The 20,633-nt window shown below is 40.7% G+C and overlaps 1 protein-coding gene across 1 annotated transcript; it reads right to left on the bottom strand.

The window, feature by feature from the left end:
• Nucleotides 1-8,582: 8,582 nt before the first annotated feature.
• Nucleotides 8,583-10,043, bottom strand: LOC131008428 (uncharacterized). Its single transcript, XM_057935309.1, has 2 exons — nt 9,228-10,043; nt 8,583-9,137 (listed from the first exon to the last, which is right to left on the bottom strand). The coding sequence occupies exons 1-2, from the start codon at nt 10,041-10,043 to the stop codon at nt 8,583-8,585; spliced, it is 1,371 nt and encodes a 456-aa protein (XP_057791292.1).
• Nucleotides 10,044-20,633: the final 10,590 nt, after the last annotated feature.

Genomic DNA, 20,633 nt, shown 5'->3' with positions numbered 1-20,633 from the left:
CCGTAAGGCCTTTGGTGTAAGGCTTTCACTTGCTGGCAAGCAAGACATCGTTCAACAAACGAGGCTACATCTCGTTTCATTCCTTCCCACCAGAAATTCTCTTTTAAATCTTGATACATCTTAGTACTTCCCGGGTGGGCAGTATAAGGGGTATCATGGGCTTCGCTCAAGATTTTATTCTTAAGTTCTTCATCTTGAGGAATGCATATCCTTCCTTCAAAGAGTATGGCATTGTCTGATGCTTCTTGGAAATCTTTGAGATCTCCTAATCTTATCTTTTCCCGTAATTTTTCCATCTTCTCATCCTTTCTTTGTGCTTCTACCACCATTTTTCTTAAACTAGGTATTGTCTCAACAACGCCTGCTATAGTTCCAGGTGGTTTAATCACTTCTATCTTCATCTTGTCAAATTCTTTTATAAGCTCAACTTCTCTCGTGAGAAGATGTCCTAATTTTGACGAGACTTTTCGGCTTAATGCGTCGGCTACTACATTAGCCTTGCCTGGGTGGTAGTTAATACCACAGTCATAGTCCTTTACTAATTCGAGCCATCTCCTTTGTCTCATGTTTAGATCTTTTTGCTCGAAAAAGTACTTCAGACTTTTGTGATCAGTAAAAATCTCACACCTAACTCCATATAGGTGATGTCTCCAGATTTTTAATGCATGTACTACTGCAGCTAGTTCCAGATCATGAGTCGGATAATTCAACTCATGAGGTCTAAGTTGTCGTGATGCATATGCTATTACCTTGCCATCTTGCATCAACACGCAACCTAGTCCATTTTTGGACGCATCCGTGTAGATTACATATTCTTTGTCTGGTTCGGGGACTGCTAAAACCGACGCAGTAGTTAGCATCTTCTTGAGTTTTTGGAAACTCTCCTCACACTCGTCCGTCCAAGTATACTTGATCCCCTTCTTGAGCAGTTGCGTCATTGGCCTTGCTATTTTCGAAAATCCTTCAATAAACCTTCGATAATAGCCAGCCAATCCTAAGAAACTCCTGATCTCGTTTGGATTTGTTGGCGACTTCCATTCTTGTACTGCTTCCACTTTAGCAGGATCTACCTTGATTCCTTCTGATGATACGATGTGTCCTAGAAATGTGACTTCTCTCAGCCAAAACTCGCATTTGCTGAATTTGGCGTAGAGTCGTTCATTCCTTAGCGTTTGTAGAGTGGTCCTCAAATGCTCTTTATGTTCTTCTTCATTTTTGGAGTAGATGAGGACGTCATCTATGAACACTAAGACGAACTTGTCCAAGTAGGGGTGAAAAACCCTATTCATGAGATCCATGAATACAGCTGGTGCATTTGTTAGCCCGAATGGCACAACTACGAACTCGTAGTGGCCATACCTTGTTCGAAAAGCTGTTTTGGGTATATCTTCTTGTCTGACCTTCAGTTGATGATAGCCAGATCTCAAGTCGATTTTTGAAAATACACTCGCACCCCTAAGTTGGTCAAACAAATCATCTATCCTTGGCAAAGGATATTTGTTCTTGAGTGTTAGCTTGTTCAGCTCTCTATAGTCAATGCACATTCTCAAGGTGCCATCTTTCTTTTTGACAAACAAAACTGGTGCTCCCCATGGGGATACACTAGGTCTGATGAAACCTAGGTCCAGTAGTTCCTGCAATTGAATTTTTAGTTCCTCCAATTCTTTTGGAGCCATCCTATACGGTGCCTTTGATACTGGCGCCGCTCCCGGTGCTAAGTCTATGGTAAATTCCACTTGCCTATTAGGTGGCAATCCTGGCAAGTCTTCTGGAAACACATCACAGGAATTCTCGTACGATATCCACATCTTCAATTGCTCTTTTTGTCTCAGCTTTCCCGTTTAGGTACACGAGGAATGCGTGAGAGTCCTTCTTATTCATCATCTTTCTTGCTTGTAGGGTGGATATAATTGGTATTCTCCTACCCATTCTTATCCCGTGAAATTCCCAAGCATTTTTTTCTGGAAATTTGAAAGAGATCTTCCGCTCCTTGCATAAGATTGTAGCGTAGTTTTCAGCTAGCCAATCCATTCCTAGGATTATATCTACGTCCGACATCGGTATAACATATACGTTGTTTGCTATGACCTCTAGTGATCCTATGTTCAATTCTAAGTTCGAGCAAACATGCGTTACTGTCATTGTTCCTCCTATTGGTGAAGAGATACTCATGTCCTGATTAGATTTTTCTATTTTGAGTCCTAGGGTGTCCACACATGCACTTGCAATGAAAGAATGTGAAGCACCCGTATCAAACAGAAGTACAACAGGTGTGTTGAGTAGCATGCCCATACCTGCCAGGTTTCCCTAGTTTTTCTCGGGCTGGTTCTGTTTGATAGCATAGGCTCTTGCGTGATACGGTTGCATCTTTTGTTGTTGCTGACGTGGCTGTGGTTGTGGCAGCTGTGGTTGATGTGATTGTTGAGGCTGCGGCAATTGCAGATGACGTGGCTGGGGTAGCGCTTTGATAGCTCTCAGATGTGGGGCTTGGAATGGTGGGTTTGGCCTTAGGCTCATCCCGTGTTGCTTATTTGGGCAACGATTTGCATAATGCCCCTTCTGGTTACAGATGTAACAACTATCACTGCCAGCCTTGCAGATTCCACCATGGTTTTTGTTGCACTTTGGGCAGGGTGAAGTTTTCTGTTGGTTGTTCCCCGCCTGATTAGGAGCAACTTGCCTTCCAAAGCCCTGTTGCTGGGGTGGTTGTCCCTGCCATGGTTTCTTCTCAGTTTGGCCATTGTAATTGCCTTCCCATTTTCGTTTCCCTTTGTAGTTCTGGGATTGGGCTTGTGGGGGTGGTGGCATAGGTGTTGCCACTGGTCTTTCCCATGGCATTGCTGCCTCAATGTCTAGAGCTCTACTGAGGGATTTAATATACGACAACCCTCCATGACTAGCCAAAGCCATTCTGATTTCATGCCTCAGACCGGCACAAAATTTTTCAGCCATTTTCTCGTCTGTATCAACTAGTTCTGGGGCATATCTGGACATGTCGCAAAACATCCTATCATACTGTGTAACCGTCATCCTCCCCTGTTTCAGGTTATAGAATTCCATCTCTTTCTTCTTTCGGTAACTTTTGGGTATATATTTATCATATATCCCAATCTTGAACTGCTCCCAGGTGAGGTTTTCTAGTTGATCAGCTGTCATTGTCTTCATTCTGGCTTCCCACCAGAAGTCAGCCGATCCCGTCAGTTGGAAAGATACACAGGTTAAACGTTCCTGGTCGGTGCAGCACAGAAAGTTGAAGATGCGTTCGATTGCACGCACCCAAGTTTCAGCCTCAGCTAGATCTCCTGTACCGCTGAATACAGGTGGGTTTTGACGTAAAAACAATTCCTCTATTCTACGTTCTGGCCGTATTGGTTGTGGAGCTATTTCTGGTTCTGGCCCTGGTTCTGGACCTCTTTCATCATTTTGTGGGATTCTTCTCCCACCTCTTGGACGTCCTCTCTTTGGTGGCATTCTGATAAGTCAATATAATATGTTTATTAGTACATGGTAGATGTATTCTAACACTCGTTCATTGCTTCTTCAATTCCTTGTACTAGCTATATCGTATGCAAAACTTTTAAATCAACAAAATATAATAAGTACTTAACACACGAATTTACTGAAGGCGTGAATTTATATATATAAGTACTTAAAGATTCTGCCTCCTAGAGGCCTCTTCGAATAATATGGAGTTATAGAACGGTCCATAGGTAGTTACCGTTCCTGTAGTAACAACTTCCTAGATAGATGAATATTACAACCCACGAGTTCGAGATACATCATACAAGCAAATACAACTGCCCTAGACTATCGATCCATGGGAGCTAGCAGACTTGCTCTTCTCCGGATCCTCTTCTGGGTCTTCCTCCGGATCCTCTTCTGGGTCTCCCTCCGGATCCTCTTCTGGGTCTTCGTCCGGATCCTCTTCGGAGTCGATATCCAGGTAGTAGTCCTCTGTTTCCTCACCCTCTGCCCCGAGCTGAACACGACCACCGAGAAGTCGGATTTTCACCACATCCTTGCAGGGCGTTCCTGCATCGGAGGTCGTAGCACCCTTCTTAAGGGAAAGAGGCTGAGCAGGTAGTGGCTTCCAACTCGCCTTGCCTGGAGTTTTCTTCCTACTTCCCCCAGTGTCATCGTGGGCTGGAGCTTTCCCCTTTTCAGCAGTCTTGAGTGCCTGGCGCAAGATCTCACCTTCATCGTTGTCAGTGCATGCCAGGGCTTTGCCCTTATCAATAAGTTCGCGTGCTTGACGCAAGACTTCTTCTAATTGTTTCATGGCCGCACTGTAAATGGGGTCCTCTTCCCCTGGTGGAGGTGCCTGTATCGGGGGTGTACCGACTGGTGATTGGGGTGGTGGCGTCTCTTTCCTTTAGGTTTTTAGACGTGATGTCCCGGCTTCGAAGTCATTTCGGCATCGACGACCGAGAACAGACAGTTGTGGGAAAACACTCTGCACTGGGATGGGTGGATCTGCTGTTATAGGAGCTTGAGTAGGCATAAGTGGGGTCCTTTCTTCCGGACGAACTCCAACAGGAGCAAGGTCTCCTGGCCTCATATATGGTCCCCTGAATGCTCTGCCAAAGGCATCATAGGTGTAGTGAATTGCTGCGATGAACCGTGGAAAATCGCCTTCTGGATCAAACGACTCTTCTGCAGTGTATACGTAGTCACCTGCGAGCTCTGTAGCCCATCCCTGCCAGTCTGGTGGAAGTAATAAGATCAAGCGCATGATCCCGTCATAACCAGTGGCTCCATGGGGATGTGCAGCTTTCCACAGTCGATAATAATGGGCGAGGAACTCTCCTAGGTCATCTCTCCAACAACGTGTGTAGGTTCGGTATTCCCTGAGGATACTTTCAGGACTTGGTCGCCTCGTCATTTGCTTTCTAGCGGTGCGTCGTGTTCTTGCCATCTTTGAAAGAATGACGTTCTATAATTAAACTCATAATAAGTTATTATAGCAGCAGGTTTCTAATTACTCTCATGTATTAACAACACAAGTCGTGATCATATCATAAGTAATATTGGTCTTAATCTCTGACTTATGCATAATTAATAATTCACAAGTCCTAGATCGTGCAGTCATAATCCCAATACTTACATATGTATTGAAATTTTAAGGGTTGAAAGAGATTCAACTCATTGCACAAATAGTAAATCATTCAATGCACTTTTGTCACTACGAGCTATATAATAAATTTATTGGGTAAGGCAATAGTTGATATGTTTGAACAATTCGAACTATGCCCGTATCATCATGAGTGACACGCTCCGTCATGTCTCTATCTTTATACATCCTCGAGTGACGCCTGATTTTCTTTCTTCTATTGTGTTTTTCACTTCAACTGTAGTGAATGATAACTAAACTCATGTATATGTTTTGCTTCTATGTTCTTTGTAAGAGTGATCAAACATTTCTAACGCATCTAAGTTCATCAAGGAATCTACTCAATCATATAGCATGAGATTTAAGCACTTGTACAAACATTTGAAAATACAACTTTCTCAACATTTAATAAATATTTACCTCTATTTCTCTGTTGAGCAGGATGTTGTGATGAGGTGCTGAGCTTTTGTCAACTGACCTTTCTAACACTAGTATTCAGTAAAGAATAAATTTTGGGATAACTCTTGGGTTCAGAGCAAACGAACTGCTCTGATACCATTCTGTCACGACCGGACTTAACTAAGGATAGGTAAGCTGGGAAACCGTGACTAGGGAAGGGAAATTAGGAGAGGGGACAGAAAGGGGTGATAAATAATAATAAAGGAATTGAACTAAGATTGAGACATCATATGAGAAAAAGACACACATAAATAGATAAGAGCGAGTAATCGGTCAAGAGTATCCGATTTAAGTGTTTATACAATAACTTGATTTGACAATCCAACATAATAGGATAATATGCATCATAACTGAGTGTTCGCAGCGGAAATAGAACGTGATACATGTATGAAGACATGTATCGCCAAGAGTTTATTTAGTAAATATGACAAAGCTCCGCACGACACCTCATCATCACTCATCACTGCTCAACCTGCACATTTAGAAATACATGCAGGGCTGAGTACAAAGTACTCAGTAGACATATGCCGAAAATCATATACATACTTAATAACTGTAAATTGTCATGCCATTTCAATAGTATAACCAGGGATTTTTACTTATAAAGGCCCAGGCATACTAAATTCGTTTGTGATTCTAAAGTTCGTCTGATCAGACTAAGTTCTTTTGTAATCTATCATATCTGAAACTGTGTGCCGGAGAGGTGGCCACCTCTCACGGTCACTTGACCGGCCAACCCGCTAGATGACTCACGGTCACTGGTGTACACTAGCCAAGGCAGGATAGCTATCAACTGCTCAAGACTCGAATTCGATTATATGATAATTGGCAAAGCCATATCAGATAGATATCATACTGAAATTGAAACATTTTATGGCAAGACAATACTTGAAATAACATCAATTCAAAGATTTTGTCATGAAATAACTTGCTTGAACGTAACATTTAAACTCATTTGATATATATGAAAGTAATGCCTACCTGGTTGCAGTGTTTCGCTACTAAGGCAGTGATTCTTTCGATAGCACTGACTCCCACGCTTGACCTTTTATTATGAGAATTCAAGGTAAGACATTCAGGAATCTTCAATTAATGAGAATGCATTTTTACTATGAAGTCCTTATTAATGGAGAACTTATTATTCTAAGGTACTAACCAAAGTAGTTTTATTAATAATCCAGAAGATTAAATAATGAAACTAAGTTAAAGACTTTGATTAATGAGCTGGATTTAAAATTCTCATTAATCATACCAACTTAGGATATTTAATACCTTCGTAGATAATTTAGAGTTAATCCAATTAACTCCAAAAGCTAAGTTAATAAATTAAATTAATAACTCAATATATTCAATCCAAATAAATACTCCCTCCGTCCACGAAATATTGCCCTACTTACCCATTTTTCCTTGTCCACGAAGTAATGCCCTACTCTGCTTTTTGTACCATTACACACTTTTATCTTTCAATTATTTACAATCAATTGCCATTGATGGCCCCACCCATTTCAATTACCCACACAATTAAGCCTTATATATATTCCCACTAATCCAGCACTAATTACACTATTCATCAATTTATCAAAATTAAAGAAAACATAAATAAGAAAACACAACTCTTTTTCATACTCTCTGTCTCTCCCTCAGCCCTAGACAACTCCGCCTCTCTGTATTCCCGTCGATGGAGGAGGCATAATCTCCGACTCCCTCTGAAAATCTAAATCTCTGAACGTCGATCTTTGAGCCGATCTCTGAAAATCAATATCTCTGAAGGTTGATCTCTAAAAATCTATATCTCCAACTCTCTCTCGCAATCGGCGGTCTGAACGCCGATCTTTGAGCAGTCGGCGATCGATGAAGGGAGCATACAGTCCGCCCTTGTGATTTCCGTCGATGACATATTCTTATTCTCCGACTTCCTCTGAAAATCTCTCTCTCTGGGACTCTATCAAGGGAGTTTGCAGATCTATCAAAGGTAATGTTTTGATTTTACACAGTAGCTTGAGATTTTGTTGTTAGCTTGTAGCAATGCAATTTTATTGTTAACAATCATTTTCTAGGTCTTGCACCGGCTCCTGAGTACACTTTTTTGATTTATGTTCTAGGTCTGGGAACAAGTGATTATTACTGCCCTGAATGCAAAGCTAGATTCAATTTCTGGAACAATGGTGCTTGAATCACCGTTGAAGGTGTTGGTATCTGCGCATGCTAGGGTTGTTTTTTCCTAGTGTGTTGACACTTCTAATTTCTGGTAAAAAGTGTTTTTATGTGGGCTGGTGGTGCCATTGCATGATAATCTGATTTGAATATGATACTGCATTTGAATCTTTCTTTTTTGGTTGAGGGTTGTGATATGTGGGCTGGTGATGCCATTGCTTGAAATCTAATAATCTGATTTGAATACGATGCTGAGACTTTAGTTCCAAACAACAATAAGGCTGATTTGTGATTTGCAATTTGATACTGCACTTGAATCTTATCTTTTCTGTTCGAGGTTGGTGTTATTTGGGCTGTTGATGCCATGGTTGAATCTATCTTATTTATGCCACCACTAGGGACTTAGTTTCCTAGTTTTGGAGGTTGAATGAGGATGATGAAACTGTAATTAATTGGCCTAGAAAACAGTCAATGATGCAAAATTGATTGAAATATGCTGAGACTTTAGTTCCAAACAACAATAAGGCTGATTTGTGATTTGCAATTTGATACTGCACTTGAATCTTATCTTTTCTGTTCGAGGTTGGTGTTATTTGGGTTGGTGATGTCATGGTTGAATCTATCTTATTTATGCCACCACTAGGGAGTAAGTTTCCTAGTTTTGGAGGTTGAAATAGGATGATGACACAGTAATTAATTGGCCTATAAAACAGTCAATGATGCACAAATGATTGAAATATGCTAAGACTTTAGTGATTGGTATCAACAATAAGGTTGATTTACATCCCAAACAACACAGAAACTTACCTAACCTTGTTTGGCTCTGTAAACCCTTAGACAAAATAGAATTAAAGAGAAGTTAGTCCCTCAGTTGAATGTGTTGGATTCCTTGCAGTATATGATCAATGTTGTAGCTTGTAACTTCTTCACTTCCCTGCAAACTTAGGTAATCAATGCACTCATTTACAAGCTGCTCATCCACTTCAAGGCATTCTGGTAGTAATCCTTGCCTAATTAGTCCATCTTTATTCATGTGTGGAATCTTGTAGTTGTTGTTGCCCTTCACTTTCATTATTTCCTGGTAGCAGCTCTGCAGAGTTAGGAACACATTGTTTATCTTAGCTGCTGGGTACTCTTCAAACGCATCTTGAACATTCTTTAGCAAGCTCTCTACACCATGAGCCATCTTCTGATCTTTAAGAGTTTGTATAGCCCTAAAGAACCCTAGATCATTCACATTTGTGTCAGGAGAGTTTGCTGGTTGGCATACCAGTTGGATATTAAATCCATCTGATGTAGCAGCTGCTATAAAATCTGGGTCATTGTTCTTGATGTGTGGTTTGGCATTGTCCTGTTGTATAAATATGTTCTTGCTTAATCCAGCAGGCCACTTAGCCTTAATGATTGGTATCATCTGCAGTTTGGTAAGTTATAAGTCTACACTAAATGATGAATGATGACAAAACATTTATTCTGATAGTGAAAAAAAATCAAATAAACTTACCTGATTGATAAAGCATTCCTTCATGACAGCCTTTGTGATAGAATGGATTGCCTTTGTTTCAATTGTGCCCTTGGCTCTGTTTTTTGAGTTTCTAGTTGCTGCCTCTTCTGTTGTGAATGGAAATATACCAATTTTGCCATCAAATATGATTTCTCCATTGCTGTCAATAATTGGCCTAGAAATAGCACACAAGAACATTATTTTGTCAATAAATCTCTTTGATTTGCATGATCTGTGTGGCTCAATCTCATTCGGCAATAGGTAGTATCTGTCTGCTGTTTTGGTTAAGTAAAACCACTTTTCATCAACATGTATGGTGTTATACATGGTCTGAAATTTGAACTTTCCACCCTCATTCAATGGAATGAGCTGACTGAGGCTCCATCTAAGTCTCAACAACATATTTTGGGAGGTGAGAAATGGTTTTATTGCATTAGTGTGTGGCCTTATCTTCTTTTCCTTCACCCACCTATGAAGCAAGCTTTTACTAACGCCTAACTTACCTGACATTATTCTGAGGGATGATCTTTCTAACACTGACATATTTCTGACTTTCTCAACATCAAGTACCTGTTTGTCTTTATGTTTGACACCTTTCTTCATTGATACTAGGTGAATTGGTCTTCCCAATAGTTGCTGTGCAGCTGCTGAATTCCAGATGCGCCAAATGGTCTTTGCATCAACTTGGAATTTTTGTGCAGCTTCTTTTTTAGCTCCATAGCAAAGATCTCCATCGCTGCTGTGTTGTAGAAGCCATTGTGCAACAATATTTCTTTCTTCATCAGTCAAATTTGGCCTAGTTCTTATGACTGCCATGCTTTCCTTTCTCGGTGTATTTATTGTAGTTGTGGTTGTAATGGATAGAAAATGGAATCTGTTGTGTATTTATTACAGTTGAATTTGACCGCCACTTTTTTTGCCACCAAATTTGGCCTCTTAAATGAATGAAAAAGTTACTTTTTCCCACCAAATTCAAGTGTTGCTTTACTTTTTCCCTCTTTAATTACAGTTGTGTTATTTAATGGTAGAAGGTGTTTATTTATTGCAAAACTACAAAAGATTGCAAAAAAATAAATGAGGCAATACTTTTTTACGTATATTCCCTATTCAAGTTTGATGGTATAATTCTACTAAATGATAATCAAAGATTAACAAAAAGTAAGGGTGTAATTAACAATACCCCTACAATTCAACTTTTACCCCACTCACAACCACTTTATCAGCTTTCTTAAAACCTGTGCCGAACAGTAAATGGGGCGATATTTCGTGGACGGAGGGAGTACTAATTTGATTTATTCATAAAATCCATTTAAGAAAATAGTTAATGAGCTAAGAAATTTGATTTAAGAAAATGATTTCATTTATAAATAATTCTCATCTAGATTAATCCATAATAAAGACAATAAGTCTCATTAATGGATTAATCCATTCTAATTAACACCATAATTCAGATTAACAGTTTAATCAATTAAAACTTGTCTAATTAAAAACGTGAGCCCATTTCATTTTTTTTTTCTCGGCCCAAATCAGTTTTTGTTTTAAAAAAAATACTAGCCCAAAGTTGGGGGCCCAATTAGCAATTAAACTCTTCTCTCTCTCTCATACCTCACGCCTCTCTCTCATTTCTCCTCACAAACTCACGCACACACACAAAAAAAACGCACACCTCTCTCTCTCTCGTTCAAGATTTGCCGCCTCTGTCTGCGGCCGGCGAAGGATCCGGCGCAACCGCCGTCGTCCTGCTCCTCCCTTCCCTCCAACTCTCTCTTCTCCTTCATCCCTGAAACGCATACACCCATCTCATCCCTCTCTCGCTCTCGTTCTTGATTCCGGCGTCGCGCCGCCGCGCTGCTCCGCCGGCAGTTGCCAGTGAAGCCGCCGCCGCCTGGAGTTATTGCTTCTTCGCCTGAGGTCGACGGATCTGGCCTTCAGCCGTTCGTCTCGCTCGGAGCTCCCGCCGCCGTTGGCTTGCCCGGAGTCGCCGCCGACTGCAGCTGCTTCGCCGGAGTCGCGGCCTGGAGTTGCTGCAGGCTCGTCCAGTGGTCAGTGGCTCGCTGGAGGAGCGCCGCCGCCGGCCGCTGCTGTTGGCAGCAAGAGCCCGGCAGCCGCCTCTCCCGGAGCCGCCGTCGCCGTGAGTCGCAGAGCTCCGACAATCCACCATCCTTTCTCTCTCGTTTTATCACTCACGATAGGTTCGTAAATTTGAATAATTTTCAGAAAACTCAACTGTAAAGACTTGATTTTGAAATGAAAACTTGGTTTTCTGTATTCCTAGTGAGATACAAATTCTAATTCTGATTTCTTGTGAAAGCTTTGATGTGTATACAAATTCTGTAAACTGTAAACAAAATCATATGTGATCTCATTCTTGTTGAATTTCTGGATAATGCTATGTATGAAAAGGAAGAAAGTTGCGAGTAATACCTTCACCGAATCTTGTCAAAAGAAAACTCTGCGTTTAAGAATTTGCTTGTTTTAGAGCTGAAGTGTTTGGATGAATTTATAGATGGGTCTCTGCGACAATGAAATTTATGACTATGGAAAATTTCGTAGGAGTAGGTGAGTGAACGTTGGCTGATTTTGAAAATGTAGGATTTGCTGCGGCTAGATTGAAAATGTAAGATTTGCTGCGGCTAGATTGAAAATGTAAGATTTGCTGAAATCTTCACTTTAGAAAAAACATCTTCTGCAGTAATGGTGAGTTGGAGGGAAAGGTGGAATAGTGTAGGATTTTGATGTGACTATACATCGTGTTCTAATTTTTTCATAGTTCGTCTGTAGTAATTATCCAGTTCTCGCTAATTTAATACTCGTCGTATAAATTAAACCCTCAATCTTGAGATTTAATACGTGAAAGTCGGAATTAATTCGCGACTTAATACCTTAACACATATAACGCGAAATAATAAAATTATTATGCATATGATCTCAAGTTATAATTCTAGCAATTTGATTTAAATAACACGATTTATAAAATCGGTTATAAATCTAAATTTTCTAATAATATTGATTAAATCAATAAACTGGTAAAACAAAGTCTCAAACGTATAGTTAAACCAATAAATTTAATTATTGGTTTCATTCATGACTGAATATTAAATCGCAGCTCTGTATCTCTTATACAGACTTTTGCTGAAATAATATTATCTAGATAAAATTATCTCCATTAATAATTATATATGCACAAGAAATATAGTAATTATGCACATATTTAATTTAATATGTATTTAAAAGAGCGGGACATCACATACTACCCCCCTTAAAATAAATTTCGCCCCGAAATTTGCATACCTTCATTAAACAACTCTGGATATTTTTCTTTCATCTTGTCTTCGAGTTCCCACGTAGCTTCTTCTTGTCCATGGTGCCTCCAAAGAACCTTCACTGAGGTGATTGATTTATTTCGGAGTTGTTGCATCTTTCTATCTAAAATTGCTTTAGGTCTTTCTTCATAGCTCAGGTCTGGATTAAGGATCATCTCATTTTGGTGTATCACGTGCTTTGGATCGAAAACGTACTTCCTAAGTTGTGATACGTGGAAAACATTATGGACATTTCCTAGGCTTGGCGGTAATGCCAGCCTGTAAGCCACTGGGCCTATTCTTTCTAGGATCTCATAGGGTCCTATAAATCGGGGTCTAAGTTTTCCTTTAACTCCGAACCTAATGATCCCTTTTGATGGAGAAACTTTCAGAAAGACTTTTTCTCCATTCTCAAATTGTAAGTCAGTTCGGCGTTTATCAGCATATGACTTTTGTCTATCCTGGGCCTCCTTAATCCTCTGTCGGATTTGGCGAATGATTTCAATCATTTCACCTATTGTGTTTGGCCCTAGGATTTTTCTCTCGCCCACTTCATCCCAATAAAGTGGCGATCTACACTTTCTCCCATACAGTTCTTCGTAGGGTGCCATAGCGATAGTCGCTTGGTGACTATTATTATATGCAAACTCGATGAGTGGCAAAATGTGCTCCCAGTTTTCACCCTGGTCTAGCACTACTGTCCTCAGCATATCCTCCAATGTTTGAATCGTTCTTTCAGACTGACCATCTGTCTGTGGGTGAAAAGCTGTACTAAAATTCAATCTTGTGCCCAGTTCTTTTTGTAAACTGATCCAGAATCTGGATGTGAACTTGGAATCTCTGTCCGATGTAATTGACTTTGGCACTCCGTGCAAACGTACAATTTCTCTAACATAAAGTTGAGCTAACTTGTCGGATCCATGGGTGATTGGGATTGGTATAAAGTGCGCACACTTCGTAAGTCTGTCCACAATGACCCATATAGCCGTGTTACCTCGCTTGGATCTTGGCAATCCTGTGACGAAGTCCATTGCTATATCATCCCATTTCCATTCTGGTATCTCCAAGGGTTGTAGTTCCCCGTAAGGCCTTTGGTGTAAGGCTTTCACTTGCTGGCAAGCAAGACATCGTTCAACAAACGAGGCTACATCTCGTTTCATTCCTTCCCACCAGAAATTCTCTTTTAAATCTTGATACATCTTAGTACTTCCCGGGTGGGCAGTATAAGGGGTATCATGGGCTTCGCTCAAGATTTTATTCTTAAGTTCTTCATCTTGAGGAATGCATATCCTTCCTTCAAAGAGTATGGCATTGTCTGATGCTTCTTGGAAATATTTGAGATCTCCTAATCTTATCTTTTCCCGTAATTTTTCCATCTTCTCATCCTTTCTTTGTGCTTCTACCACCATTTTTCTTAAACTAGGTATTGTCTCAACAACGCCTGCTATAGTTCCAGGTGGTTTAATCACTTCTATCTTCATCTTGTCAAATTCTTTTATAAGCTCAACTTCTCTCGTGAGAAGATGTCCTAATTTTGACGAGACTTTTCGGCTTAATGCGTCGGCTACTACATTAGCCTTGCCTGGGTGGTAGTTAATACCACAGTCATAGTCCTTTACTAATTCGAGCCATCTCCTTTGTCTCATGTTTAGATCTTTTTGCTCGAAAAAGTACTTCATACTTTTGTGATCAGTAAAAATCTCACACCTAACTCCATATAGGTGATGTCTCCAGATTTTTAATGCATGTACTACTGCAGCTAGTTCCAGATCATGAGTCGGATAATTCAACTCATGAGGTCTAAGTTGTCGTGATGCATATGCTATTACCTTGCCATCTTGCATCAACACGCAACCTAGTCCATTTTTGGACGCATCCGTGTAGATTACATATTCTTTGTCTGGTTCGGGGACTGCTAAAACCGACGCAGTAGTTAGCATCTTCTTGAGTTTTTGGAAACTCTCCTCACACTCGTCCGTCCAAGTATACTTGATCCCCTTCTTGAGCAGTTGCGTCATTGGCCTTGCTATTTTCGAAAATCCTTCAATAAACCTTCGATAATAGCCAGCCAATCCTAAGAAACTCCTGATCTCGTTTGGATTTGTTGGCGACTTCCATTCTTGTACTGCTTCCACTTTAGCAGGATCTACCTTGATTCCTTCTGATGATACGATGTGTCCTAGAAATGTGACTTCTCTCAGCCAAAACTCGCATTTGCTGAATTTGGCGTAGAGTCGTTCATTCCTTAGCGTTTGTAGAGTGGTCCTCAAATGCTCTTTATGTTCTTCTTCATTTTTGGAGTAGATGAGGACGTCATCTATGAACACTAAGACGAACTTGTCCAAGTAGGGGTGAAAAACCCTATTCATGAGATCCATGAATACAGCTGGTGCATTTGTTAGCCCGAATGGCACAACTACGAACTCGTAGTGGCCATACCTTGTTCGAAAAGCTGTTTTGGGTATATCTTCTTGTCTGACCTTCAGTTGATGATAGCCAGATCTCAAGTCGATTTTTGAAAATACACTCGCACCCCTAAGTTGGTCAAACAAATCATCTATCCTTGGCAAAGGATATTTGTTCTTGAGTGTTAGCTTGTTCAGCTCTCTATAGTCAATGCACATTCTCAAGGTGCCATCTTTCTTTTTGACAAACAAAACTGGTGCTCCCCATGGGGATACACTAGGTCTGATGAAACCTAGGTCCAGTAGTTCCTGCAATTGAATTTTTAGTTCCTCCAATTCTTTTGGAGCCATCCTATACGGTGCCTTTGATACTGGCGCCGCTCCCGGTGCTAAGTCTATGGTAAATTCCACTTGCCTATTAGGTGGCAATCCTGGCAAGTCTTCTGGAAACACATCACGGAATTCTCGTACGATATCCACATCTTCAATTGCTCTTTTTGTCTCAGCTTTCCCGTTTAGGTACACGAGGAATGCGTGAGAGTCCTTCTTATTCATCATCTTTCTTGCTTGTAGGGTGGATATAATTGGTATTCTCCTACCCATTCTTATCCCGTGAAATTCCCAAGCATTTTTTTCTGGAAATTTGAAAGAGATCTTCCGCTCCTTGCATAAGATTGTAGCGTAGTTTTCAGCTAGCCAATCCATTCCTAGGATTATATCTACGTCCGACATCGGTATAACATATACGTTGTTTGCTATGACCTCTAGTGATCCTATGTTCAATTCTAAGTTCGAGCAAACATGCGTTACTGTCATTGTTCCTCCTATTGGTGAAGAGATACTCATGTCCTGATTAGATTTTTCTATTTTGAGTCCTAGGGTGTCCACACATGCACTTGCAATGAAAGAATGTGAAGCACCCGTATCAAACAGAAGTACAACAGGTGTGTTGAGTAGCATGCCCATACCTGCCAGGTTTCCCTGGTTTTTCTCGGGCTGGTTCTGTTTGATAGCATAGGCTCTTGCGTGATACGGTTGCATATTTTGTTGCTGCTGACGTGGCTGTGGTTGTGGCAGCTGTGGTTGATGTGATTGTTGAGACTGCGGCAATTGCAGATGACGTGGCTGGGGTAGCGCTTTGATAGCTCTCAGATGTGGGGCTTGGAATGGTGGGTTTGGCCTTAGGCTCATCCCGTGTTGCTTATTTGGGCAACGATTTGCATAATGCCCCTTCTGGTTACAGATGTAACAACTATCACTGCCAGCCTTGCAGATTCCACCATGGTTTTTGTTGCACTTTGGGCAGGGTGAAGTTTTCTGTTGGTTGTTCCCCGCCTGATTAGGAGCAACTTGCCTTCCAAAGCCCTGTTGCTGGGGTGGTTGTCCCTGCCATGGTTTCTTCTCAGTTTGGCTATTGTAATTGCCTTCCCATTTTCGTTTCCCTTTGTAGTTCTGGGATTGGGCTTGTGGGGGTGGTGGCATAGGTGTTGCCACTGGTCTTTCCCATGGCATTGCTGCCTCAATGTCTAGAGCTCTACTGAGGGATTCAATATACGACAACCCTCCATGACTAGCCAAAGCCATTCTGATTTCATGCCTCAGACCGGCACAAAATTTTTCAGCCATTTTCTCGTCTGTATCAACTAGTTCTGGGGCATATCTGGACATGTCGCAAAACATCCTATCATACTGTGTAACCGTCATCCTCCCCTGTTTCAGGTTATAGAATTCCATCTCTTTCTTCTTTCGGTAACTTTTGGGTATATATTTATCATATATCCCAATCTTGAACTGCTCCCAGGTGAGGTTTTCTAGTTGATCAGCTGTCATTGTCTTCATTCTGGCTTCCCACCAGAAGTCAGCCGATCCCGTCAGTTGGAAAGATACACAGGTTAAACGTTCCTGGTCGGTGCAGCGCAGAAAGTTGAAGATGCGTTCGATTGCACGCACCCAAGTTTCAGCCTCAGCTGGATCTCCTGTACCGCTGAATACAGGTGGGTTTTGACGTAAAAACAATTCCTCTATTCTACGTTCTGGCCGTATTGGTTGTGGAGCTATTTCTGGTTCTGGCCCTGGTTCTGGACCTCTTTCATCATTTTGTGGGATTCTTCTCCCACCTCTTGGACGTCCTCTCTTTGGTGGCATTCTGATAAGTCAATATAATATGTTTATTAGTACATGGTAGATGTATTCTAACACTCGTTCATTGCTTCTTCAATTCCTTGTACTAGCTATATCGTATGCAAAACTTTTAAATCAACAAAATATAATAAGTACTTAACACACGAATTTACTGAAGGCGTGAATTTATATATATAAGTACTTAAAGATTCTGCCTCCTAGAGGCCTCTTCGAATAATATGGAGTTATAGAACGGTCCATAGGTAGTTACCGTTCCTGTAGTAACAACTTCCTAGATAGATGAATATTACAACCCACGAGTTCGAGATACATCATACAAGCAAATACAACTGCCCTAGACTATCGATCCATGGGAGCTAGCAGACTTGCTCTTCTCCGGATCCTCTTCTGGGTCTTCCTCCGGATCCTCTTCTGGGTCTCCCTCCGGATCCTCTTCTGGGTCTTCGTCCGGATCCTCTTCGGAGTCGATATCCAGGTAGTAGTCCTCTGTTTCCTCACCCTCTGCCCCGAGCTGAACACGACCACCGAGAAGTCGGATTTTCACCACATCCTTGCAGGGCGTTCCTACATCGGAGGTCGTAGCACCCTTCTTAAGGGAAAGAGGCTGAGCAGGTAGTGGCTTCCAACTCGCCTTGCCTGGAGTTTTCTTCCTACTTCCCCCAGTGTCATCGTGGGCTGGAGCTTTCCCCTTTTCAGCAGTCTTGAGTGCCTGGCGCAAGATCTCACCTTCATCGTTGTCAGTGCATGCCAGGGCTTTGCCCTTATCAATAAGTTCGCGTGCTTGACGCAAGACTTCTTCTAATTGTTTCATGGCCGCACTGTAAATGGGGTCCTCTTCCCCTGGTGGAGGTGGCTGTATCGGGGGTGTACCGACTGGTGATTGGGGTGGTGGCGTCTCTTTCCTTTAGGTTTTTAGACGTGATGTCCCGGCCTCGAAGTCGTTTCGGCATCGACGACCGAGAACAGACAGTTGTGGGAAAACACTCTGCACTGGGATGGGTGGATCTGCTGTTATAGGAGCTTGAGTAGGCATAAGTGGGGTCCTTTCTTCCGGACGAACTCCAACAGGAGCAAGGTCTCCTGGCCTCATATATGGTCCCCTGAATGCTCTGCCAAAGGCATCATAGGTGTAGTGAATTGCTGCGATGAACCGTGGAAAATCGCCTTCTGGATCAAACGACTCTTCTGCAGTGTATACGTAGTCACCTGCGAGCTCTGTAGCCCATCCCTGCCAGTCTGGTGGAAGTAATAAGATCAAGCGCATGATCCCGTCATAACCAGTGGCTCCATGGGGATGTGCAGCTTTCCACAGTCGATAATAATGGGCGAGGAACTCTCCTAGGTCATCTCTCCAACAACGTGTGTAGGTTCGGTATTCCCTGAGGATACTTTCAGGACTTGGTCGCCTCGTCATTTGCTTTCTAGCGGTGCGTCGTGTTCTTGCCATCTTTGAAAGAATGACGTTCTATAATTAAACTCATAATAAGTTATTATAGCAGCAGGTTTCTAATTACTCTCATGTATTAACAACACAAGTCGTGATCATATCATAAGTAATATTGGTCTTAATCTCTGACTTATGCATAATTAATAATTCACAAGTCCTAGATCGTGCAGTCATAATCCCAATACTTACATATGTATTGAAATTTTAAGGGTTGAAAGAGATTCAACTCATTGCACAAATAGTAAATCATTCAATGCACTTTTGTCACTACGAGCTATATAATAAATTTATTGGGTAAGGCAATAGTTGATATGTTTGAACAATTCGAACTATGCCCGTATCATCATGAGTGACACGCTCCGTCATGTCTCTATCTTTATACATCCTCGAGTGACGCCTGATTTTCTTTCTTCTATTGTGTTTTTCACTTCAACTGTAGTGAATGATAACTAAACTCATGTATATGTTTTGCTTCTATGTTCTTTGTAAGAGTGATCAAACATTTCTAACGCATCTAAGTTCATCAAGGAATCTACTCAATCATATAGCATGAGATTTAAGCACTTGTACAAACATTTGAAAATACAACTTTCTCAACATTTAATAAATATTTACCTCTATTTCTCTGTTGAGCAGGATGTTGTGATGAGGTGCTGAGCTTTTGTCAACTGACCTTTCTAACACTAGTATTCAGTAAAGAATAAATTTTGGGATAACTCTTGGGTTCAGAGCAAACGAACTGCTCTGATACCATTCTGTCACGACCGGACTTAACTAAGGATAGGTAAGCCGGGAAACCGTGACTAGGGAAGGGAAATTAGGAGAGGGGACAGAAAGGGGTGATAAATAATAATAAAGGAATTGAACTAAGATTGAGACATCATATGAGAAAAAGACACACATAAATAGATAAGAGCGAGTAATCGGTCAAGAGTATCCGATTTAAGTGTTTATACAATAACTTAATTTGACAATCCAACATAATAGGATAATATGCATCATAACTGAGTGTTCGCAGCGGAAATAGAACGTGATACATGTATGAAGACATGTATCGCCAAGAGTTTATTTAGTAAATATGACAAAGCTCCGCACGACACCTCATCATCACTCATCACTGCTCAACCTGCACATTTAGAAATACATGCAGGGCTGAGTACAAAGTACTCAGTAGACATATGCCGAAAATCATATACATACTTAATAACTGTAAATTGTCATGCCATTTCAATAGTATAACCAGGGATTTTTACTTATAAAGGCCCAGGCATACTAAATTCGTTTGTGATTCTAAAGTTCGTCTGATCAGACTAAGTTCTTTTGTAATCTATCATATCTAAAACTGTGTGCCGGAGAGGTGGCCACCTCTCACGGTCACTTGACCGGCCAACCCGCTAGATGACTCACGGTCACTGGTGTACACTAGCCAAGGCAGGATAGCTATCAACTGCTCAAGACTCGAATTCGATTATATGATAATTGGCAAAGCCATATCAGATAGATATCATACTGAAATTGAAACATTTTATGGCAAGACAATACTTGAAATAACATCAATTCAAAGATTTTGTCATGAAATAACTTGCTTGAACGTAACATTTAAACTCATTTGATATATATGAAAGTAATGCCTACCTGGTTGCAGTGTTTCGCTACTAAGGCAGTGATTCTTTCGATAGCACTGACTCCCACGCTTGACCTTTTATTATGAGAATTCAATGTAAGACATTCAGGAATCTTCAATTAATGAGAATGCATTTTTACTATGAAGTCCTTATTAATGGAGAACTTATTATTCTAAGGTACTAACCAAAGTAGTTTTATTAATAATCCAGAAGATTAAATAATGAAACTAAGTTAAAGACTTTGATTAATGAGCTGGATTTAAAATTCTCATTAATCATACCAACTTAGGATATTTAATACCTTCGTAGATAATTTAGAGTTAATCCAATTAACTCCAAAAGCTAAGTTAATAAATTAAATTAATAACTCAATATATTCAATCCAAATAAATACTAATTTAATTTATTCATAAAATCCATATAAGAAAATAGTTAATGAGCTAAGAAATTTGATTTAAGAAAATGATTTCATTTATAAATAATTC

The sequence above is a fragment of the Salvia miltiorrhiza genome, chromosome 2, assembly GCF_028751815.1.
Source record: "Salvia miltiorrhiza cultivar Shanhuang (shh) chromosome 2, IMPLAD_Smil_shh, whole genome shotgun sequence".
NCBI classification, from domain to species: Eukaryota; Viridiplantae; Streptophyta; class Magnoliopsida; order Lamiales; family Lamiaceae; genus Salvia; species Salvia miltiorrhiza.
Note: the sequence above shows the minus strand (reverse complement) of the source record. Positions and strands in the feature narration are given on the sequence as shown.